At 45.2% G+C, this 25,816-nt stretch overlaps 1 protein-coding gene across 1 annotated transcript in view; it reads left to right on the top strand.

Moving 5' to 3' along the window:
• The window catches only part of RAI2 (retinoic acid induced 2), a 426,024-nt gene extending 420,547 nt beyond the window's left edge, over positions 1-5,477 (top strand). The window contains exon 5 of the mRNA XM_052663036.1: positions 5,291-5,477. Within this exon, the coding sequence (XP_052518996.1) occupies positions 5,291-5,477 (187 nt within the window). The remainder of the gene's footprint in view (positions 1-5,290) is intronic.
• The last annotated feature ends 20,339 nt before the right edge of the window (positions 5,478-25,816 follow it).

Below are 25,816 nucleotides of genomic sequence, written 5' to 3' on the forward strand. Positions count from 1 at the left end.
AAATACCACCAACACAAATGTGCCTAGGGACTAGCAGTTCCCATTCACCTGCTGTCTTCTCACCACGTTTGTGGTTCTTTCTGCTGCCCCCGCAGTGCTAGGCAGCCTTTGCACCAGCCAGCAAGGGTCCCTGTTTTCACAGTGTACTGGGGAAAGCTGCTGCTTATCTGGCTTTGAGGGAACAGAATTCTCACTCTGCACTTTAGAAGCAAGTGCTTAAACCTGAAGGATAGCTAGGTGGAAAGGAAGGCATTTGTAACCTGCGATCACATTATAAACATCAGTCTACAAATTTCCCTTTGCGATATCTGGAGATGCCCTTTTCTCTTCCAATGTCAGCTCTGATTGGGTGAGAAAGGCTGACTCCACTGCCATCTGTGGGTGTTGACCCAGCATGAGGCCATCCCCCAGCCCTGGAACCGGCCTCTGCTCCTCACCCCAGCCGTCCCTATCCATTGGCCTTGCCAGTCATCACTGGGTCTTGGGAGAGAGGCCTGTGTGGTGGAGACTGGCTGTCGGGTTGGGAGACTTGCTCACTGAAATCTGTGAAGGCTGAACACAGAGCTGTTGTGTTGGGACCAGGGCTGCACTGCAGGGGCAGTGACACCCTCTACCTGCCCCTCTTCCCAGCCTTTGGTGGAAACCAAAATCTACTTTGCTCTGGAATTAGGAGAAGGGAAAAGGGCCTGCTGCTGTGGCCAGAATGAGCCTAAGGTTCCCTGGAGGGGCAACTGTCTCCAGCTACCCTTCTTCCAGATTTCAGTCCTGCAGGATTTCCATCAGGTTTTTTCTCATGACTTAACTTCCCATCTCTTCTCAAAAAAAAAAAAAATGTTTTAGCCAACTAGCCTAAAGAACAGCTTTTCAGAGTCTTTTAGGAAATATGATTAGTCCCCAGGAATGTTGATATTTGCTCAGACTTGTCAATATGGCGTCAGTTGGCTTCAGTTCAGAAATGATAAAAAATTGGAACACGTTACTAAGATTCATATTTGAGGGTAGTGATCCTCCTGGTAAAGTAAAAACTAGATGATCTAGAAGAAAGGAAGAAAGAGTTAAAGATGATACAGTTACTATCCTAACCAAGGAAGTCCTTGACAGTGAATAGGAAACACTAAAGTGGGGTCAAACATTTGTTTCAATTCAAAGGCAAAACTTACACACTTTAAGCATGGAAAAAAAAAAAAACATGTCTGCAATGGTTAAAAACTCCAAGAAGAAGGAAGAGAGGAAGGGAGGAAGGGGGAAGGGATGGGAGGAAGGAGGAAAGATGAAGGTGGCGGATTACTGAGAGAGCATGTCAGTATAGTCATTATCTTTATAAATAGCCTAATAAAGTGGGAAAGGATTTAGATTTCATTTTACAAGTGAGAAAATCGAGACTCAGAAGAGTTTTCTGCTTCCAGTTTTTAAGCATCAACAACTCAAAAATATGTACTTTGCAATGATTCTTAAATATTGAGTTTGAAGCCTGATGAACCCACAGGAATTTGGATCCTTTGGGGGCAAAAACCAGTATGAATTAGTGAAGAGTCTGAATTACAGCTTTTTTTTTTTCAATTATTTTCAAGACCATTCCAGTTAACTGGAACGCCCAGAGCACTTGGCACAACGGTAAAGGGGAGATTTCAAGCTGAAGTGTATGGATGCCAAGCCTCTAACAGTCACACTCAAAAGCTGCTAAGCTGAAAACTTTAACAGCAGGGGAAAAAAGCGTTAGAGGTCATTCTGGCCGACTTTACTCCTCATTAAATAAAAAAGGCAATTTTCCAGAACAGCTCACTACCACCAGGTCAAATAACTGACCTCCCACATCAGTGAAACAAAATAGGGTATATTTGAAGCCTTTAGGGTGCCATTTTAATAAATTGAGATTCTATTTTAATTAACATATTGGTTATTTTATAGTAAGTAGTATATGTGAGTGCTTGAAAGAACTAGTTCCAAAATATTGTAAATAATCCATCTGCAACTGTTATTAAGCCAGGGGATTTTTAAGCAAAGTGAGATTTTAGCTATTCTCTGCCAAAATTATGAATAAGTTCAAGTTAAAGGAGATGAACTGTTGAAGTTTACTATATTAACCCAACTCATAGGTTATTTTCCATCCAACTCTATAGAGGCTCAAATGAAAGTGTAGCCTTGTGCTGCTGATAACGATGGTAAAGGCCACCTGGATCCTGTCCTCCCTCTGCTAAATCATCTTTTAAAACATAAGGTTTGATAACCCAGTCAATTAGTAAGAATGTGATGAGCCCCTTTACACTGATAGCACCATGCTGTTAGTCCCAAATGGTGTCAGGAATTCAGTTTTATTTATAACTCTTCAAATAAGGGACGTGAAGAGTGTTTTCAATGCAGAAACTTTCATTAGGACTCATTTCAAGCCATATTAAGAAGTAGCACAACGAACAGACCAAATTCTTTGAGAGCAGGGGCTGAATCTTACTTATCTCGAGGTTTCTCCAACTCAATACCATTGGCATCTGGGACTGAAGGGTTCTGTGTTGGGGTACTGTCCTGTGCCCTGTAGGATGTTGAGTAGCATCCCTGGTCTCTATCCACGAGACACCCAGAGTACCCCTCCCATTGCCCCGACTGTGACAACAAAAATGTCTCCACACGTTGGCAAGAGTCCTCTGGGGGCAAAGTCACCCCTGGTTGAGAACCACTACTTTATTTCTAGGATCTAACACCTGGCCCACAGCAGGAGCTCAAAAATTCTCTCAAGAATGAATTTAATCAAGAAACAATCAGAAAGAGATCTGTAGCTCTGATCTCTGGTCCCTCATATTTTCTGGTTTACTACCTCAAGGCTGATCTGACCAGGAAACTTTATTGGGAAAGTCCATTCATCCATCCAAAGGGCCATCACTCATCCAGCATGTTACAGTGTCCTCCTGAAGCTTCTCCCTCGTCACCGGGGTTCAGCAACACTACTCCCCCTCACAAAAAGGGCAGGCCCTTGCTCAGCCAGTCCTGGAGGGATGCCTCACCCCTTTACCGACACCACGAAGCAGGAAGGACCCGTTATTCACAACTCGCCCTGTGACGGCCGTTCATCAGTCTTATTTCCAGGGGCAGTATAACCCAGGAATTCACCAACATTGCCAGGAAGCTCAGTGTGTCTTTTTTCCCTCATGCTTTACCTAAATCCTTCTTGCTGTAATTGAGCCAGTTTTTTGTTTGTCCTCAATGGAAACAAAGGCCAAACCTTCTCCTTTGAGCAGTTAGTTTCCTATTTAAACACCAGATCTTTTCACAGCCTCCTTCCCTTCAGTTCAAAAGCCCCCTTTCCTCTCACACTCTCTGAGATCCTCTTTATACTCCTTTTGTCATCACGGTTGTTCTTTCTCCAATTTTTCCATCTACCTCATAGAGTCAAGAACTCCAAGTAGTTGGTGAAAATGTTCTAAAATTGATTGTGGTGATGACTGTACAACTCTGTGAATATGCTAAAAAAAAAAAACCCAAACATAGAATTGTGCACTTTTAATGGTTGGATTGTATGGCATGTGAATTATATCTCAATAAAGCTGTTATCTTTTTAAAAACAATAAAAGAACCCCAGATAGAAATTGGGAACTGACTGTGGGTTCCAGCAAAGCCTCCTAAAATGAATAGTTACTGCCCACCTTTGATCAGTTACATCCCTGTGCCCACCACCCTTGATATGCCTGTGATACATCCTCACTCCCCTTTGAACCCCACTCAGCTGCCTTTCTCGGTTTTTCTTTACGGTCAAAACATTGCTTGGAACATCATCTGCCATGTCTCATTTCTTAGAATCTAGAATCCCTTCCTCTAGGTGCTTTGTTGTGAGCAGGCCTTCCCAGTCCTGTAGTTTGGTCCTCACCATCTGTCTACCCAGGCTCAAAGTATATTTGGCCATAGGCCTCTTAATTCAGAGGAAATCACATGTAAAAGACCTGTATATGAAAGAATCACAGGGACTTCCCTGGTGGCTCAGTGGATCAGAATCTGCCTGCCAATGCAGGGGACACAGGTTTGATCCCTGATTCAAGAAAATCCCATATGCCGTGGAGCAACTAAGCCAGTGCTCCGCCATAAGAGAAGCCACCACAACGAGAAGCTGACGCACCACAACGAAGGGTAGCCCCTGCTCACTGCAACTAGAGAAAACCCGCCCAAAGCAGCAAAGACCTAGTGCAGCCCAAAACAAAATAAATACTTTTAAAAAAATTTTATTTATTATTATTATTATTATTTACTTTACAATATTGTATTGGTTTTGCCACACATCTTTAACAAAAGGATCAGAGAGCAGCAGCTGTGCTGGTCTGGGGTACCCTGGTCCTGCAGGAGCTGCCCGCAGGGCAGAGGAAAGCTGCTAAGTGATGGGGCACCCTGCATGCCCAGCACAGCAGCCTCTTCTCCATTAAGGACTTGAGATACCAGAGTGTGTGCCTTCTACTGCTTCTTCGTATGACCCATCCAGGAGCAGGAGGGACATCGAGGCCGCATAGGGTCTAACAACCTCTGAACTCAGAACCTGGGACCAGGTTCTCACCCATCACTCCCTCCCCTGGAAGGGGAGCTGGATCCCAGGCCAGAGAAACAGGATCCAAGTGCCATCCTCAGAGAACAAAAACTCAGCCCCTGATTACAGGATGTCAGCAGGTGTCAGTCCCCAGCATGGCCACGCGATGGCATTGGAGACAAGCAAAATGCCCCTGGGCATTCAGTCTTCCTGGAGGCCAGGCCAGCACTTGGAGTCAACAGCTTTTTGTCAGCAAGTTGTTTTTTTTTTCATGCAGCTTTATGATTTCAAGTGCTGCATGAATGGAAACCAGCTAACAAGGTCTTGCCTAGCAGAAGTCCTTGGGGGAACTCGTCTTAACACAGGGATAACATTATTTGTAAAGAGGGTATCAACCTTTTGTAAGTGAATGGTGCTCCTCTGGTACTTGAGCGTGGATGTGAACAGTCTGTTTTCTTTGTGTGGCTGAGGAATGCCACTCGCAGGTGGTGGGCGAGCCAGAGAAGGGAGGGCTAATTCTTTAAGCTCCGAGACTTTACTGCAAGTGTTTTCAATGGGAATCTTTTCAAAATGCATCAAGTATCTGGCAGAGGAAGCCCCATCTTGACTCCATCATTGTCCTGGCCTTGGGGGCTGGAAGGCCATGATGCCGTCCAGACCCTCCGGGGAAACGGGGGCCCTCTGTCTCCCAACAGTGTGGCTCTCCTGTTTCCCCAGTGCTCCCTCCACACTGGTGCCGCTCTTCTTTTCCATTAAAAAAAGCTCTTCCAATTGTGTCCCTTCTCACAGCGTGCAGGACAGCAGGGCACGCGCGGACCGCAGGTGCTGGCCGGCTGGCTTCATCCACAAGCTGACGGACAGCATGAAACGGCCCCCAGCCTCCAGGCAAGTGTCTCCTCACCGCCCGGCCGGGCCCAGCCCCAGGGGCACCTCTGGGCAGGTCTTCCCCAGCTCCCTTCCTCGCAGGCTTCTCTGAGAACGACTGCAGGGGGTTGACACTGCAGGGAAGCCTTCTCCCGTCTTCCCTAGCGAGTCTCAGGCCCTTAGGCTGCAAGCCTCCTGAGACAGGCTTGCAACAGAGACGTGATCACTGGGTTCTCAGCTTCTGGCCTCCATGACTGTTTAGTGAACTAGAACACAGCATGCCTTCTTTCCGTTCCCACTGATCACTTGGTGGCTACACTGGTTCCTGCTCTGGGCTTGGCCAGGGTCAGGCCCTCCTGCTTTGGGCCTGTTCTGGATCTTAGTTCTGGACACTATAGGTTTTACACACCACTTGCAGCCTACCTGTCCTATTTGTTTACTCTTTAGACCCTTCGCTTGTCACCATGAAGGTTAAAATGCAGCAGAGCCCACTTGAGAGCGTAAATTTCCAAATTAATGACATTTTAGTGAATGTTTTACTGAAGCTCCTTCCTCCCTCTCTCTCTTCGTCCCTCCCTCTCTTTATTTCCCTTAAAAAACAAAACAAAACTCCCAGAAGTCCTGCTCCTGTTGGATTTTACAAGTGACAGCACTTATCCAAGGAGCTCTGGTTGCCTCTCGGGCTTCCTCTTCCTGACCCTTCAGAGGTGTGGGATGCTCTTACCCTGCTCTTTCTCCTTAGCTTTCTGGGCACATCTCTCTCTGCAACCTCTTGCCTCTCTCCTTGCTCCCTCCTCAGACAATGCTCCTGACGCCCCTTTTCTTTCTCCTCCTCCCTCCATCACAGGCTCCGTCCCAGGCCCACAGCTCCCATTCCCATGCTATGGGGACCGCATCCACTCTCGCAGTTGTGTCCAGTACCTTTGTTGTCTTTATTCCTCCCTGTCTCTAGGCCAGCCCTGACTTTTCCCTCCCTCTGTCCCTTTCTCATCATCCCCCTGCTCCCTGTCTTTCTCTCTTCAAAGACCCAAGGTCCAGCCCGCCATCTTCACAGGGTGCTCACACAGGTACCTCAGATTCATCACCCCTAAAACTGAAACTCAGCTTCTCCCTGCATTGCCCCTGGCCCAGATCCCACCGCACAACCTATGCTCTGCTGCCGCCCCCTCCCTCGTTGCCCTCCACGACTCCTCCCTCTCCTTTGCCTCCTTGATGTTTTTCTAATCCATCATTCTTTTCCTCTACACTTCCTGTGCTTCACTCAACCCACATCATCCTTTGCCTAAACTTTTGGAACGTCCACAAAACTGGGTGGGTCTGTGCCTCTATCTTTAGCCCCCTAATCTCTCTTCTAGACTTTCACCAGAATAGTTTTGGTAAAAAAAACATTCTGCTGCCTAAAAGCGTTTGCTCTTAGATGTACCCTCATACCCCACAGAGGCCTCCCACACCAGGCACAAGCCTCTGTAGTTCTACCCTTGAGTACCCTGACGCTCCTTTCCCACCTTTTCACTCTGCCTAATCCTTCAAGATTTAACTCCAAACACCACCTCCTCCAAATGACTTTCCATGACTGCTCCTGCATAAGCTAAGAGCCGTCTGCCAGCCCACAGTGACATGCATGTTTCTATCATCTTGTCCGCCTAATTCCAGAGAAAGCGGGTCTCCGTCCACCCCACTACACCACAAGTCCCTCTAGGCCCAAGGTCAAGGCCCCTGCATCTCATACACCTAGCACAGTGCTTGGTATTTAGGGAACCCACAACAAAGACACACAACACAAGCACACACACAACAATTGTGTGTGGACTGAACTGAACCCACAGGGAAAGAACAGCGTGCCCTTCTTAACCAGATCAGTATGGCCTGTGGAAATCCAGACAGAATATATGAAATCCATCATTCATTTTGCCAAAAAAAAGATGTACTGATTGATTCTCTCAAATCATATGGTTCACTATGCTTCAAAACAAGGTGGAATCTTTTAGAAATATACTTAGACCATAAAGCAAGCCATAGTCAAAAATCTCTTCAGAGGTGTACAGAGAAAATGTTTTGGCATTCACCTCCTCGGAGTTTGAGGATTTACTTATAAGTTACAGGCATAATGCATAGATTATAAAACCATTGCAAAAATCAAAATTTTGAGAGAATGAAACAAATATAAGGAGGTTTAATATATTCTTTCCATGCCCCAATTCATCATCTTATGTACCCTCCTCAGTTATAATAAAATGAGAAAATTCTAAATCTTTCTACTGAATGAACGAAACTTTCAATCCAGGCATCACTTTAACTTAAAATGTGGAAAACCCCCAAGCACAAGATGCTTCTGTAGCAGCACTAGGAACAGTTGGGGTCACTACATCTAAGCAAGGGGATGGCTGCGGACCCCGGGCAGAGTTGGAAGCGCTAGCTTTAGAGCTACAGAGTCCGAGTTCAGTTCCCACCTCCACTGTCCTGTAACTCTGTGACTTTGGGCAGGTCACTTAACCTCTCTGCCCCTGATCTGTAGAGTGTGAGTAATACAATACGTGCAATCACTCGAGCTAGAACATTTGGGCCACCTAGGACAGAGTGCTCAATAGATGAGTTCCTTTTATACTTATTTAGAGAGTAACGGAGAGCACAGCCATCAAGGATCATGGAAATGCCTGATTTGACAAAGCCTCTCAAGGCAACTGACATTTTTAGTTTCCCCTCTGCTCCACAGAGGTGGGTCTCTAGCCAGGCACTTTCATGCCTTCCTCCAGAATACATAAGTGTCATCTCATTGTCCTTCCTCTGGGTCTGGGAGCGGGGTTGATCACTTGGCCTAAGCAGGAAATGGACTAGTTAGAAAAGGAGAAAAAGAGACACAGGCAGGGAGGGAAGATCTCAAGGGCAAGACTGGCCACAAAAGCAGTGGTTCCTATTCTTAAGCATCACTCTGCTTTGGATTCCTCATCTGTAAAACCATGACTTGTTGCCTTTTGGGGATTGACAACAGAAGGGCCACCATTCCCTTCCTCTCCCACAGCGGATGCCCCCACCCCCACCCCGCGCAGCAGGGCACAAGGACAGGCCACATCCCGAGGCCTCCACCCAGGCCTGGGGCCCACTGAAGCCAGGGGAACGGAAACTTCCCCCAGGTCAACATACAGAGCTGTACTCCCTTTTATCAGCCCCTTTCTATAAATGTCTGATGTCTCAGAGAAAACTTTTATTTGAGTTAGAAATATAACTTTGCTTTATAAGAGAACAGAAGTTCCTGTTTTCAAGGAAAGAGTTTTCTCTAGCCTTTAAACCCAGTCTAGCTGGGCAACCTCTCAGGAATCCAGACATTAGACACATTGGGGGCATCTGTCATTGAAATAACTACCCTAAAGGGTTTGTGAGGTGAGGATAGAAAAGGTATCCCTTGCTCACCCCGTGTAAGAGCCACTGATCTCTTCATCACAGGAAGAGGAGCCTGCTCTCGGCAGCAAAGGAACTGTCAAAAAGTCAGGACTAAGGCTGCTTTCTCTGAGGGCCTGCCACGGAGAAGCTACCCCCGACCCCCACCCCCATCCCCCGACTCCCCATCCCCGCACCCACTCCGCACCCCATCCCCCCACCCTCCCTCACCCCCGCTCCCGACCCCGCCCCCTGCGCCAGAGCGGGCACAGCGCCCTCTGCCGGCAGCCAAGGCAACAACACGGGGCCTCCATGCATAGTGGCCCTGACACAGGCACCTCGCTAGTGACCCAGGTCCTCTGGAGGAAGCTGGTCTGGGGGCATCTCAGGACATCCGTGGGAAGGATCCAAACTGAAAATTCTCGAGGGCCCAGGTTTTCAGGAAGGAGCCTCCTCACCGTTTAGTGACAGAAAACTGTGTTCCGGCAAAGCCAGGGAGAGAGACTTGAGGACCCAGGCCTTTCTAGCGTCCCCTACAGGCGACAGTACCAGCTGAGAGCACTGCCCACTGCACAGTGCGTGGAGCTGAAGACCTCAACGTTTGCCGGGGTGAGAAAAATCGAGCCTGGAAAGGTTGGCGGGGCTCTTGGGAGGCAACAGAGAGGGGGATGGAAAGCAGGGACCCCAAGGGAGCTGGAGGAGCAAGCTGGGGAGCACGGGGCCCCGCTCCAGCCACTGCTCCCAGGGGAGGGCGGCCGAGGCATTGCTCACTGTCTTCACTCGCGTTCACAAACTGGGCTGCGCCCGCCAACGCCAGGGGAGCTGTAACAACTCCTGGGGGGGCGTGGCTCTGCCCTCCATGCAGTGCTGGCACTGGCTCCTTGCCCAGCTTCTGTTCTCTTTGTAAAGATAGGAAAAGTCGGTTCTCTACGTCTGCCTCTCTATTCCTGCCTGCACCTAGGCTCATCAATACCGTTTTTTCTAGATTCCATATATATATATGTTAATCTACTAGTTTTCCTGACTTCACTCTGTATGACAGCCTCTCCACTCTTGGGCATATACCCTGAGAAAACCTCAATTCAAAAAGACACATGTACCTCAGTGTTCATTGCAGCACTATTTACAATAGCCTGAACATGGAAGCAACCTAGACGTCCATCAATAGATAAACGGTAACGAAAATGGGGTACATATATACAGCGGAGTATTACCTTTAATGTTGTTCCTTTTTCTGGCTAGGTAATACTCCACTGTATAATGTACCCCATTTTCGTTACCGTTCATCATTTGATGGGCGTCTAGGTTGCTTCCATGTTCAGGCTATTGTAAATAGTGCTGTAATGAACACTGAGGTACATGTGTCTTTTTGAATTGAGGTTTTCTCAGGGTATATGCCCAGGAGTGGGATTGCTGGGTCACATGGTAGTTCCATTTTTTAGTTTCTTAAGGAATTTCAGTAGTGTTCTGCATAGTGACTGTATCAATTTACATTCCCACCAATACTATAGGAGGGTTCCCTTTTCTCCATACCCTCTCCAGCATTTATTGTTTGCAGATTCTTTGATGATGGCCATTCTGACTGATGTGAGATGATACCTCATTGTAGTTTTGATTTGCATTTCTCTAATAATGAGTAATGTTCAGCATCTTTTCAAGTGTTTATTAGCCATCTGTATGTCTTCTTTGGAGAAATGTCTGTTTAGGTCTTTTGCCCATTTTTTGATGGGTTGTTTGTTTATTTTGGAGATTAATCCTTTGTCAGTTGCTTCATTTGCAAATATTTCCTCCCATCATGAGGGTTGTCTTTTCACTTTATCAGTTTCCTTTGGGAAGGAGAGGGTGAGACAAATTAGAGAGTACCACTGACATATACACACGACCATGTGTAAAACAGCTAGCTAGTGGGAAGCTTTGGTGTCACACAGGGAGCTCAGCTCTGTGATGACCTAGAGGGTAGGATAGGGGAGACAGAGGCTCAAGAAGGAGGGGACATATATGTACTTGTAGCGGATTCATGTTGTTGCACAGCAGAAACCAACACAACAGTGTAAAGCAATTATCCTCCAATTAAAAAATAAATAAATGAAGTTAAAGACGGGAAAAGGCCTGGGAGAGGCACAGAACACCGCTTCCAGTGGTGGTGAAACGGATCCCATTGGCCCATTAAGGCCGAAATGGGGATGGAGTGTGTGAAAGAGACTGTGGGGGAAGATGGGGCTACGCTAGGGGCTGAGAATAGAAAAGACACTCCAGAGAGGACACAGAGGGATGTAAACCCAACCCCTCTCCACTGCTGTGTGACCTACACTTTGTTGATGGCATCGGGCGAGATAAGTGGGACAACAGCTTGTCTGCCTCCCTGGCTGAGCCTGGGCCTGGGACCCTGGTGGCTCCGGGGAGCACCCTCTCACCCCCAGGTGGCAGCTGTCCAAAGACAGAGGACTCGGGGCCTCTCCTCACCTGCCTTCTTTGTGGTGGTGACACGAGTCCCACGTGGCTTCCTGGCCATGGTGCCTGGCTCCTGGGCTCCTGGGTGCCTGGGTGAGGTGGGGAGATCCGTCTGCACCCCATTGCCCTTTTGTGCTTGGAAGCGGCCGCGGCATACGTGACCTTCCCCATGGGCCCAGAACTTTCTTTTCCTGAGCCTGGAACCTACATTGCCAGCTGTAAAGGCTTCTGGGTGCCTTCCTGGCTTCTTCCCCGGCCCGAAAGCTCTTCTGAGACCCCTGCCAAAAGCTGGGCCTCCCAGACCTCGGTGATCTGGAAAGGAACCGCTAATTTCACTTGAAAGAGAAAGGTGGTTGTGCTGGACTGTTTGTGGGCAGCACTGAACTCAGCAAACAACTTGGGCGTCTCTCAGAGGGACGCCTCCTCCTCTGAGAAGAGCTCAGAATAAGGTAGAATGAAACTGCTGGAGTCGCCCCCAAGGACATAACGTGGACGGGGGTGCCTCGGAGGCTCTGTGCACTGCGGACGATCTATGGGTTTTGTTTGCTGAGACTCCCTGCCCCCACTGGCTGCCAGGATGATCCGTCCACAATGTAGGTCTGCTAGTGTGACCCCTGCCCCATTTATAGTATTTTAATTCCCACGCACAGTTCTTGAGATTCATGTGAAACTGACATATGAGCCCTCCTATTCCAAGTTCATAATGACACCCCAACACCCATTCCTATTTCAGTCTCTCTCAATACTTTGTGGTTTCCCCAGTGCCTGAAGATGTCCTAGCCTGGCAATGACCTGGAATGCAGGGAAGCTTGTCCTTTAAGTGTGGCTCAAAGTGCTTCAGTGGTCAGCTGAGCTTGTGTGAGGATGATGGATTTGAACCTGAACCAGGATGAGCGGAGGGGATGCTCCCTGGCAGAGCCTGATTCTTAGAAATGTGGGATCGGCTCTACCTCACAGAGAAATGATGGGTCAGTCAAGATCCCAAGTTCCTGGGCCAAAGAGCTAACTACGATCTTAACGTTGGTGGTACATAGGTCCAGTGAGACCTGCAAGTACATTTTGTTTGGCCTCATATTTTCAAATCCTTAAGCCTCCTTTTTAAAATCGGGAGATTTCACATTAAACTCTGCTTTTCTACTTGCTTTGAAAAAACTGGAAGAACTGTAACATAAGACTCACAATCTTGCATGGCAACAGTTGGGCTCCAGTCAGAGACAGTTCCTTCCAGTCACCTGTGCACACTTGTGCACTCCACCCAACCACTTCTCCCAGTTAGGCCACCAGCCTGGCCCAGCCCCAAAGCATGTCTGCAATCATTTTAGCTTGAAAAAAATCCTTAAAACCTTGTGGTGGAAGCCATGTTGTATGTTCACAGAATCTTCTATTTTCTTCTTCCTCTTCTTGTTAAAACCACTCTAACCAACTCTCTTGCACTTAAGCAGGGCTGTGTAACTAGTTCTACCAGTGGGTTCCAAGTAGAAGCGCCACATGTCAGCTCCGGGCAACAAAAAGATTCTTGGAGGCCATGTGTTACACGGGCAGAGTCACAAAAGAAGCGGTAGCTCTCGGGACTTCCCTGGCTTAGACTCCGCTTCTGCTGCAGGGGATGCGGGTTCCACATGCTGCATGGCAAGGCCAAAGAAAGAAAGAAAAACAAACGATGTATCTCTGGAGAATCAGACTTTGCCTGGGAGAAAAGCAAAACCATTGAGATTTCAGGGTTTGTTTGTTAAGAAACAAAGCACAGTTTATCCTGACTGATGTAAGTGCAGTGACCAAAATCACATCTTATTAATCAGGCAGTTTGCTTATTACATGATAATAAAGCATAAAATCCTTTGCACTCTGGTCATGAGTGTATCCATTTAACAGAGACTGTTAACACTGGCAATGTCTGGAATGGAACTCAATGCTGAGCAGTGCCGTCCCCCATCCTGGTCAGGTCCTGTTCATAGTACCCTGATGGTGGGATCGGGTTAGGAAGGCACAGCATTGACTAACTCAAGCATTTCAGGAAGGGATTATATCAGGACGCTCTTTTTCTGACCAGTCATTCCTTACATCCCTGTACTTTTTCTAATAGCAGTGTTGCTATTGATTTTGCCAGCATCCATGCTAACTTCTGTCATTTTTATACAAAAATTAATAAAGCCAGATGCACCATTGGAAACCAGTAAGCATCACTTAATGAACACTTCTAAATGGTGATACTCCTATGCTGATTGTACATTACAGAGCAATTTTCCATATAGAAATGAGATATATACTCACATGTGTGAAAAGCAAGCAACAACAGACTTTTTAAAGGAAGAAAAAGAAAAGAAGAAATCAATCGACATGGACATACATAACTTCTCCGTTAAGCATATGCTGTAACTCCTTCTTCCTGGGAGTTGACCTCATTCAGTCACAAACAAACATGGAAAGACAAGTGAAAATAAGACCCAGGCACTCATCAGAGAGATCTAAAAATAACTACTGGAGCAGGTTGCACATATCAAATGTTGCATGCACCACGAAGAAACTTTGCATATTATCCTTTTAAAGAAAGAGCAGTCACTCCTTCAGAATCTCACTGGAACTTTGGACAAAGATCACAATTCAGATTTGAGAGATCAGGACTTTCAGCAGAATACTGCATGAATGTAGGATCATAGAAGGGAATTGTTAATTTTTAATAACCTTTTGATTTAAAACAGTTTTTTTCCCTTTTGGGGCCACGTTGTGTGACATGTGGGATCTTAGTTCCTAGATCAGGGATCAAACCCATGCCCCTGCCATTGAGAACACAGAGTCTTAACCACTGGACCCCCAAGGAAGTCCCTAGAACCATTTTAATGTACAGAAAAGTTGCTAAGATAGTAGAGAGAGTACCCACACCCATTTCCCCTCATTGTTAATATCTTGCATTATGGTACATTTGCCACAACTAATGAATCAATATTGGCATGTTATTATTAACTAAAGCCTACACTGTATTCACATTTCCTCACTTTTCACCTTTTTTCTCTTCCAGGATCCCATAGTATGTTTACTCACCCTTTCTCCTTGGGCTCCTCTAGAGTGTGATCATTTCTCAGACTTTGCTTGTTTTTGATCAGCTTGGCAGTTTGGAGGAGGGACTGGTCAGGTATTTTGCAGAATGTTCCCCAATTGGGATTTGTTTGATGATTTTTCTCATGATGAAACTGGGCTCATGGATTTGGGGGAGGAAAACCACAGAGATAAGGGGCCATTCTCGTCCTGTCCTATTAAGAGTACATATTATGAACAGAACTTCTCACTGTTGATGTTGACCTTGATCATCTGGCTGAGAGTGTTTGTCAGGCCTCTTTCCTGGACAGTTCCTCTTTTCCACCTTTCTGTATTGTCCTCTTTGGAAGGAAGCACATACTTCTTTGCACAGCACACACTTAAGAAATGGGGAGTAACGCTCTACCTCCTTGGGGGTGTCTACATAACTTGGGATTCTTTTGCACAGATTTGTCTGCCCTCTCCTGTTTCTTTATGTAGTCAATCACTGACAGTAGTATGCTGCTGCTGCTGCTAAGTCGCTTCAGTCGTGTCCGACTCTGTGCGATCCCCATAGACGGCAGCCCACCAGGCTCCCCCATCCCTGGGATTCTCCAGGCAAGAACACTGGAGTGGGTTGCCATTTCCTTCTCCAGTGCATGAACGTGAAAAGTGAAAGTGAAGTCGCTCAGTCGCGTCTGACTCTTAGCGACCCCATGGACTGCAGCCTACCAGGCTCCTCCATTCATGGGATTTTCCAGGCAAGAGTACTGGAGTGGGTTGCCATTGCCTTCTCCAGACAGTAGTATGGACTGAGGGATATTTGTTATCCTTTGGATTATGAGCCAATACTACTTTGTTTTGCTGCTCGAACCATTCCAGACTTGGCCACTGGAAGCTCTCTCAGTTGGCTCCTGTGTCCCTTGGACATACCTCATCATTGTTCTTTTGGGGAGCACATCCTTCTGACACTGCAAGATACTCAAGAGTCAACTCGGATATTCCCTGTCCCAGTCCTAGAATCGGTCCTTTTTCCAAGGAGCCCTGGTTCCTCTCAGTACAGAATGCTGTTAGAAATGAATAATCTTTAAAGTGTCATAATGGTATGGTACTTTTTAAAAGTTTATCTTTTAGATATACATGTGTGTGAAAGTTGCTCAGTTGTGTGCAACTCTTTGCGACCCCATGGACTATATAGACCATGGAATTCTCCAGGCCAGAATACTGGAGTGGGTAGCCTTCTCTTCTCCAGGGGATCTTCCCAACCCAGGGTTCAAACCCAGGTCTCCCACATTGCAGGTGGATTCTTTACCAGCTGAGCCACAAAACGACCTATTCGATTTGCTTCAAAAGAACATGGAAATGGGAGATGTGAATGGGAGTGTGGATGAAACAGGACAGGTTATGAGCTGATAAATACTGGAGCTGGGTGGTGTCCCTTCAATACTCCTATGTTCACATGTACTTGAAATGTACCTTAATACAGCTGTTTTTTTTTTTTTTAACAAAGGAATAAACTTGACAGGGTTAATATTTGCTCATTGAATCAGGTATTTAATAGGAGCTATCAACAGCGAGCCCAACTTTGACTTTCTATATTTATATTTTTAAATGCTAATTCCTAAGCATGAAATAGGTGGCTCCTAAATAGCAGAGAAAAATATAAGCTGGGCTCGATAAAAATGGCACCTCCAGCAACTGGTTTGCAGACATAAAAGTTGTCAGTAGGACATGGGGCAGCTTTGTTAAACTTATTTTTAAGTGTTTACAGCTCATAGTTACGTCTTTAAATCCTAAACATGCACACACACACACACTTGGTTTGTGTCTATGACAAATTGTTCAGTATATTCATAAAGATTAGGAATTTTTTTTTCAATTCTACGAGGCCAAAATCTCTGGGCCTGTCTTTGCCTGGAGAGTCCTCTGGATCAGCCATCTCCCACTACCATTCAAAACGTATCTGAGCTGCTCTATGGTGATTGCAGGGAGCCACACTGCATTAATGAAGTACAAGCATCAATAAAAATTGTTTTATAGTAACCTGGGAGATGTACTGGAAAGAGCCATGATTTTTAAGAATATTTGCTTCTGTGTTCTTCCTTTTTTTATTTAACCAACATCCAAGTACCTAGTATGTGGAAACAGTATGCTAAATCCTGGGAATACAATAATAAGTAAGTGGATAAGCCCCGGAAGTGCCTACAGGAAAGAAATTTAGCATTTTTGAAGTGGCATCTGGCAGCAAAACTCGGGAAATAACAGATTGGGGGGCCCAGACAAGAGAGAGTTGGGAAAGGCAGGATGCGGGGGACCAGATGACCTCAGGGATACAGGGGGGCTATGGGCAATGAGGAGCTGAGGCCAACAGTGGCAGTCACTGTTCGGTGCCCGGATGCAGCAGTGGGCGAGGTGCTGTTCACAGCGCAGGGACTGGAGAGGGGCACATCTGCAAGGGAAAATGGGAGAAGATTCTGGTGTGATGAGATGCCTGTGGACTTGCAGATGGAGACATTTGTAGACAGGAACATACCCAGGCCTCGAACTCCAGGACAAAGTTCAGGAAAGAAGCTGTGACTAGAAAGGTAGGGGTGCTTATTTTTCTTGTTAGCATTTGAAAAGTATTTCATTAAGATCTAAATTTTACGCTCCAGCTCGTTGCCTGTACTAACTTTGTTACCTGTATTTCAGAGTCTTCTATGCAGCTTAGTGTGTGCTCATTCTGTGAAAGCTCCATGGATTCTTGTTAACAGTGAATCTGCTTTCTAAATCTAATGCCTATCAATAATGGCTTTTTAGTTATACCAGTATCTCCCCTTTAATTTTGTCTTTTAATTTTATTTCAGTCAAAGACTGAAAGACACAATAAAGTCTTTTTTTTTCCTATTGCAGTTCCATTAATATGGTCTTTCTGGTTTGCTTTTCACTTTTGATTCTGTGTAATTGGTTATACACGGGTTCATAATCTGTCATCCCTGTACTGGAACCTCTTACAAACATAAGGACTGCTGATGCATTGATTGCTTTTTGCCTGTAATTCTACCTTGCAGGGATTAGTATTATCTTTGTGGCCTACTTTTTGTTTATTTGCAGATCAGTTTCTGTCCAGCCCTTTATTTTTTAGTGTCTAAAGCAAAGGACACCATAGGTAAAAGCACGTAATTGTTAAGATCCATCCTTGAAATCTTTTTAATATGGGTGTGCGTTTATTCTATCTATACATAATATTAAATTAAGTTGGTTTCCTGACACATGCTATTCTTTTTTCTTAAGGTTTTGCTGTTTCTGCCTCCCACTGAATGGCACTGTGTTATTTCCTTTTATCTTCCACAGTGATGTAAACATGATATGGCCTGTGTTTTTGTAATTAAACAATTTTTATAAAAGCCATATACTATTGACAAATCAGAAAGCAAAGATAAGCAAAATGAAAAGAAACATATTCGGAATCCTACCTACCCATAGATGCCCCCCGTAAACATGTTTGTTTTTCTCTTCCCAAATGTCTTCCAAGAGGATAAGCACATCTGTACACACACACTGGAATCTTCTAGAGATGTCATGCTTCTCATGGCTACTTCACCTTTGCCTCCTTTTGTTCACTCATCAATTACCCAAATACATGTGTTTTTGGGGGGGTTTCCCTGGTGGCTCAGTGGTAAAGAATCTGCCTGCAATGCAGGAGACGTAGGTTTGATCCCTGGGTCAGGAAGATCCCCTGGAGGAGGGCGTGGCAACCCACTCCAGTTCTCTTGCCTGGAGAATCCCATGAACAGAGGAGCCTGGTGGATTGCAGTCTCTAGAGCTGCACAGTCAGACATGACAGAAGTGACTCAGCAGCAGCAGTATTTTCTAATGCTGTCCTCCCAGACAGGCAGGAAGCAGTCTAAGGTCAGGGATCTCACCTATTTTGTTTATTCTTAAATGCCAAGCTGCCTGCCAATCATTTAGGGCCTTTCTGGGGGCACTTTCTCCTAAATCCAGTTTTAAAAACACATTAAAAAACACACACAAACTTTCCCAACATTTGCTCCTAGCAGGGCTCTTCTCAGCTTAGGTTCCATGTACTGTGCTGTATCTGTGACCCATAGCAGACATGCACCGTAGCTCCGTGGATAGCATAGTCTCCTCAGCTTCTTTCCCAATGGTTTGCTGGGTGGGGGGTTAGAATTGATATCACTGAAGGAAAAAGCAACAGGTAGAGCTTGGCCAAGCCATAAATGACCATACTTCATGGGGAGCAGGGTATATTGACAAAATTAAACCCTGAGGGGCTTTTGCTTGTGTTTATAAGTGTTCTGAGGCTGATCCAGGGAATGGGGAGGGCCCCAGAGTAGGGGGTTTTCCTGGTGGCTCAGATGGTAAAGAATCTGCCTGCAATGCTGGAGACTGGTTCGATCCCTGGGTCGAGGAGGGCATGGCAACCCACTCCCATATTCTTGCCTGGAGAATTCCATGGACAGAGGAGCCTGGCAGGCTACAGTCCATAGGGTCACAGAGAGCTGGACACGGCTAAGTGACTAAAACACACACATACACACACACACACACACACACACACACACACACACACCAGGGTAGGGAGGACACACAAACCTTGGCGGACAGTTTGCTTCCTCTCTTTCACAATGTGACACTTCCCATTTTTTCCAGCAGCTTGATAGAATTGAACCTTTTGAGACAAAAGATTCATTTTCTTTTCCCCTTAAATCTTAAGGTTCTCCCCTCAGTGCTGACAGCACCCCTAAAGCCAGAGAAGGTGGCCCCGTAACACCTGAGTTGCCTCTAAGCACACCAGGGAGAGTGGGCAAGCTTGGCCCGAGGACGTCCTCATTGTGGAGAGCTGCTTTCAGGGTTCAAGTTCACCAAGCTGTTGGACAAAACAGGGAAAACATCAGGAATCCTCAACCTAGGAGGGCTTATAAATATAAGCAAGTCCCAGCATCACACTGTAAATACCGCCCCAGAAACTTAAAACTACTTCATTTACTCAGCCAACTGTGACTACAGGTCCTTATGTAGTTTGAAAATGAAGCGCTTTTCCTCTCATAATCACTGTTCCTAGTCGTGATGTTTAATTTCTGATATTATTACAGAAGGGCATGGCCTTTTCATGCTTAGAGAGAGTCTGTATCGTCAGGCCACCCAAAATGGCTATTGTCTTGCTCTCTGTACATCCCCTGCTTGGACAGTGCCTGCTGCATCTGATCTTTAGGTCAAACATCTCCACCTGATAGCTTATCAAAGGGGAGGTGAGGGACATGCCCCTCAGCTGGTTTCCATGGTAACTGATGAGCCAACCTGATGTCAGTTTCGGCTGTAACCCAGACCCTCCCTCTCTCTGGAGGAGCATAGCGTAGCCTGCTGCCATGTTCTGCCCACTGTCTGTTGCTGCACATGCAGGTGGTTGTTCCAGGACCTTGCTTCAGACAGGTACGCTCCCCCAGCCATTAAACCATGTCTCTGTCGCTGACTCCGGGCCATTTCTTTGGTCTTGAAGCTGGGCAAGTGCAGGCCTTGTAGGCCTGTGGAGTGCAGCCCAATTGGCAGAGCTGCCACGAGACCAAGCAAATGCCCATGAGCACCGAGATGTTGGGAAATAAGGACGGGGGAATGGAAAGTTGCCAGGCGTCACCTAGCTTGGGGCCTGAAAATTTCAGGGGTGATTCTGAAAGTTATGGGATGTCACCTAGCTTGTGAGGCCTGAAAGTTCCAGATGGTAAAGAATCTGCCTGCAATCTGCCTGATAGTTGCAGGGGAAATCCTGGGGTGGCCGTTCAGTAGCATGTGGGGCCCTGGGGTGGCTGTCCTTGATGAATGAGAGGCCAAGAGGGTACTGAGGACTCATAGACACCCCAAGGCCACAGCAGAGATATTGGCATCATTATGGTGGGAAAATAAAGTGGCTGCAGCTGTGCGCTGGCAGGTGCACACAGCTTTATATTGAGAAAGGCCATGGAGACTGAGCTAATAGCTGAGGTGCAGGTTAACTTGAATGCTGATTCTTGTTCCTCTGAAAGTGAAGCACATGCATGTAAGTGATAGGTATTATTGTATATTACTGTTATTTGCTTATACTGATTTGGCTTTTTAGAAACTGAAAAAAAAAAAAATCCCTGAAAGTGTCCAAGATGGGATTCTTTTGACTTTCTAAAACTGGTTTTTCCATATGCCCTCAGAGGAAGTTAGCTTTCTAGAAGGAATCGGTGTTTCTCTTCCTGTGACTTTGCAATATATGTGATCTACCTGGGCTCTCTGGAACTGTAATCATCTATGATCCCAGAGTGAAGAGGAAAAAAAGAGGACTTTTAAGAATTATTTTTATCTTTTATTGTTTTAATTGATGTATAGTTGATTTACAATGTATTAGTTTCAGGGGTATAGCAAACTGACTGAGGCATACATAAATCTATTCTTTTTCAGGTTCTTTTTCATTAGTTTATTTACAAGATATTGAATACAGTTCCTTGTGCTATACAGTAGGACCTTGTTGTTCATCTGCTTTATATATAGTAGCTTGGGTCTGTTAATCCCAAACTCCTAATATATCCCACCTCCCCTTTCTCCTTTGGTTGCTATAAATTTGTTTTCTATGTCTGAGAGCCTCTTTGTTTTATAAATAAGTTCACTTGTGTCATTTTTATGGATTCCACTTAAAAGTGATATCATATGATATTTGTCTTTCTCTGACTTATTTCACCTAGTATGATGATCACTAGATCCATCTATATTGCTGCAGGTGGCATTATTTCACTTAAAAAGGTATTTTTACATTTTAGCAGGAAAACTGAGATCTCTTTCTCTATATAGATAATTGTATGCCTATGCCTACCTTTTAAAGTGTCTCTGTCTCCAAATGGCATTGCCAAGATGGGTTCATGGATGGACTGTTTAATTGGTTTAAAAGAAATTTAACATTTGTGTAAATTCTCAGAAATATAAAAGACTGGCTTAAATAAATTTCAGGTTCATGTAGCCTGAGAAATACTCAGTACTTACTGAATATCTAGTATTGAAGCTAGCTAGCTTAAGCTTGTTAGTTTGATTAATATAGACCTGTCTTTAGAGTCATCAGTGGTATACTTTTTAAAAAATAATTTGATTTGGCTGTGCTGGGTTTTGTTGCTGCACAAGCTTTTCTCTGGTTGTGGCAAATGAGCTTCTTATTGCTATGGCTTCTCTTGTTGCAGAGCACAGGCTCTAGAATGTTTGGGCTTCACTAGCTGCAGTAGCAGAGAAGGCGATGGCCCCCCACTCCAGTACTCTTGCCTGGAAAACCCCATGGACGGAGGAGCCTGGTGGGCCGCAGTCCATGGGGTCGCTAAGAGTCGGACATGACTGAGCGACTTCCCTCTCACTTTTCACTTTCATGCATTGGAGAAGGAAATGGCAACCCACTCCAGTGTTCTTGCCTGGAGAATCCCAGGGACGGGGGAGCCTGATGGGCTGCCATCTATGGGGTCACACAGAGTCGGACAAGACTCAAGCGACTTAGCAGCAGCAGCTGCAGTATGTGGGCTCAGAAATTGCAGCTCACAGGCTCCAGAGCGCTGGTTCAATAGTTGTGGCCCATGGGCTTAGATGCTCCATGGCATGTGAAATCTTCCCAGACCAGGGATCGAACCCATGTCTCCTGCATTGGCAGGTAAATTCTTTACCACTGAGTCAATAGGGAAGCCCATCAGTGCTAACACTTCTGTTGTACCTAAGTTTAGTGAAGGTGAAGTCGCTCAGTCGTGTCCGACTCTTTGCGACCCCATGGACTGTAGCCTACCAGGCTCCTCCATCCATGGGATTTTCTAGGCAAGAATACTGGAGTGGGTTACCATTTCCTTCTCCAGATCTTCCCGACCCAGGGTTTGAACCCGGGTCTCCCAGAGTGTAGGCAGATGGTTTACCATCTGAGCCACCAGGGAAGTCTCTGTACCTAAGTTTACTAGAGAGTAAATAACACCTTATTACATCTGTTGAAAATTTTTCAGCAAGGAAAGTAACAATATGATGAAAGTTTAAGTAAACATAAGTGAGATAAAACTTTTAGGTAAATGCTATAGTAATAAATATGTTTTGGGAATGAGAGAGTTAATTCTTAGGTAGGTTGATAAGGAGTCTGGGGCCCTCCAGGAGAAAGGGATCCAGGAATCTTGAGGAGAAAAAGTACTAACTTTTTCTTAAACTCTGAGTTGTTATGACAACAATCTTGAAGACTAACTTTCTTTAAGCCCAGAGCAAATGATTACACAGAAAACAACTCATCTTGCTCAATGTTTTTCTTTAAACTCTGTACTAATGATTATATAACAACAATGGACCTAACAGAAGCAGAAGATATTAAGAAGAGGTGGCAAGAATACACGGAAGAACTGTACAAAAAAGATCTTCACGACCCAGATAATCATGATGATGTGATCACTAATCTAGAGCCAGACATCTTGGAAAGTGAAGTCAAGTGGGCCTTAGGAAGCATCACTACGAACAAAGCTAGTGGAGGTGATGGAATTCCAGTTGAGCTGTTTCAAATCCTCAAAGATGATGCTGTGAAAGTGCTGCACTCAACATGCCAGCAAATTTGGAAAACTCAGCAGTGGCCACAGGACTGGAAAAGGTCAGTTTTCATTCCAATCCCAAAGAAAGGAAATGCAAAAGAATGCTCAAACTACCACACAATTGCACTCATCTCACATGCTAGTAAAGTAATGCTCAAAATTCTCCAAGCCAGACTTCAGCAATACATGAACTGTGAACTCCCTGGTGTTCAAGCTGGTTTTATTATTTTTTTTAATTTTTTTTTTTCAAGCTGGTTTTAGAAAAGGCAGAAGAACCAGAGATCAAATTGCCAACATCCGCTGGATCATGGAAAAAGCAAGACAGTTCCAGAAAAACATGTATTTCTGCTTTATTGACTATGCCAAAGCCTTTGACTGTGTGGATCACAATAAACTGTGGAAAATTCTGAAAGAGATGGGAATACCAGACCACCTAACCTGCCTCTTGAGAAATCTGTATGCAGGTCAGGAAGCAACAGTTAGAACTGAACATGGAACAACAGACTGGTTCCAAGTAGGAAAAGGAGTACATCAAGGCTGTATATTGTAACCATGCTTATTTAACTTCTATGCAGAGTACATCATGAGAAACGCTGAACTGGAAGAAACACAAGCTGGAATCAAGATTGCTGGGAGAAATATCAATAACCTCAGATATGCAGATGACACCACCCTTATGGCAGAAAGTGAAGAGGAGCTAAAAAGCCTCTAGATGAAAGTGAAAGAGGAGAGCGAAAAAGTTGGCTTAAAGCTCAACGTTCAGAAAACAAAGATCATGGCATCTGGTCCCATCACTTCATGGGAAATCGATGGGGAAACAATGGAAACAGTGTCAGACTTTATTTTGGGGGGCTCCAAAATCCCTGCAGATGGTGACTGCAGCCACGAAATTAAAAGATGCTTACTTCTTGGAAGAAAAGTTATGACCAACCTAGATAGTATATTCAAAAGCAGAGACATTACTTTGCCGACTAAGGTCTGTCTAGTCAAGGCTATGGTTTTTCCTGTGGTCATGTATGGATGTGAGAGTTGGACTGTGAAGAAGGCTGAGCGCTGAAGAATTGATGCGTTTGAACTGTGTTGTTGGAGAAGACTCTTGAGAGTCCCTTGGACTGCAAGGAGATCCAACCAGTCCATTCTGAAGGAGATCAACCCTGGGATTTCTTTGGAAGGAATGATGTGAAAGCTGAAACTCTAGTACTTTGGCCACCTCATGCGACGAGTTGACTCATTGGAAAAGACTCTGATGCTGGGAGGGATTGGGGGCAGGAGGAGAAGGGGACGACAGAGGATGAGATGGCTGGATGGCATCACTGACTCGATGGACGTGAGTCTGAGTGAACTCCGGGAGATGGTGATGGACAGGGAGGCCTGGCGTGCTGCGATTCATGGGGTCGCAAAGAGTCGGACACGACTGAGCAACTGAACTGATCTTGCTCAAGGACATGTTTCTCCTTAATAGGAACCTTCTGACTAATCTTATGTGGGAGTGGGTCTGGTAAGACCTTTCTTTAGTTAGTTCTAATCTTGTTAATTTAAGATATATATCGTGGGAGTGGGTCTGGTGAAAGTATATAAGGCCTTGAGAAGACTAGCGAGTGGGGTCACTCTCTGACCCCTTCTGATGTCCATGTCAGAAGCTTTTTCTGTCCCTTTTATACTTTAATAAAACTCTGCTATACAAAAGCCCTTGAGTGATCAAGTTTGGTCCCTGGTCCTGAAGCTAGATCTTCTTCTTTGGAGATCACGAATCTGACATCGTTCACTGTAAGCTATCAGGAATGTCTATCTAGTCTTTCCAACAAATACTGTATGTGTGTTAGTCACTCAGTTGTGTCCAACTCTTTGCAACTCCATGGACTGTAGCCCACCGGGCTCATCTGTCCATGGAATTCTCCAGGCAGGAATACTGGAGTGGGTTGCCATGCCCTTCTCCAGGGGATCTTTCCGACCTGGGGATCAAACCCAGGTCTCCCACATTGCAGGCACATTCTTTACCATTTGAGCTCACATATATATGGTTCAGAATGGGGGTACACATGTATACCCGTGGCCGATTCATGCTGATGTATGGCAAAACCCATCACAATATTGTAATTATCCTCCAATTAAAATAAATAATTAAAAACATAGTCTTTGCAGATTTTGGTAACTTGATACTAAACCAAGTTAAATGAAGAGAATTCATTCATTACCTGCATCATTTCAAATAGGATAAAATAGTGGAACATTAATTGCTGGGTGGGTCTAAGTTTACCTACCTTTGCTTTCTTAGAGGAAGATGAGAGCATAAGTTTTCCAATAGTAAATGTTGGTATGATGAACAGTTCACAGTTACTTGCTTGTTGATTTTCGCCAGTGATTAACTTTGCAAGGGTTAAGATTATCATTGGTTATAATTATAGTTATCATAACCAAGTTTCTTTAGTGATTACATTATAATCAGGTGTCTGTGCCTTTTAAAGTCTTTTGTTATTTATAGGCAGTTATTTTACTCTGATGCTTTTGCAAAAATGCTTCATTTTCAAGATGATATACATAGGAAGCCCTTTTTGACAAATGCAGGTCTCTGTTAAGTTTCAGATCATACAGCTGAACTGGGTCAGATAGTAAAAAATCCTAATGGAAAACTTGAGGCTTCATACAAAGTTAGCAAATAGTTACTGTGTGAAGTGGTGAATATGGTTATAATTTTTATGGGTTTTGCCTATAATATTACTGGTTTTGATCTGTGTTTTCCAGATATAGGGATGCCTTTCCCCTCAAGTTATTTGTGACTTAAAGCACTTTAGTAAACTACACCTGTGGGTAGAATTGAAACATTTTCTGTCTCTCTGCCTGGTCCCTCCAGACACTGGAAACTCGTGGGTGCTGAGCAGCCTTAGCAGGTGAATGGGATTCCTGCTGGCATGTGCGGGAATCACGTTTTAGGGATTCTGTAGAAGAGTGAAATCCACTGAAGCACAGCCTGATGGCAAGCCTTTGGTATGTCTTTCCTGGCCTTGAGAGGCCTTTTGGGAATTTGGTCTGAGATGAATCCTGAGGATTTCCACCACAGCCACTTTGG

Source organism: Budorcas taxicolor, chromosome X (assembly GCF_023091745.1).
Source record: "Budorcas taxicolor isolate Tak-1 chromosome X, Takin1.1, whole genome shotgun sequence".
Lineage (NCBI taxonomy): Eukaryota > Metazoa > Chordata > Mammalia > Artiodactyla > Bovidae > Budorcas > Budorcas taxicolor.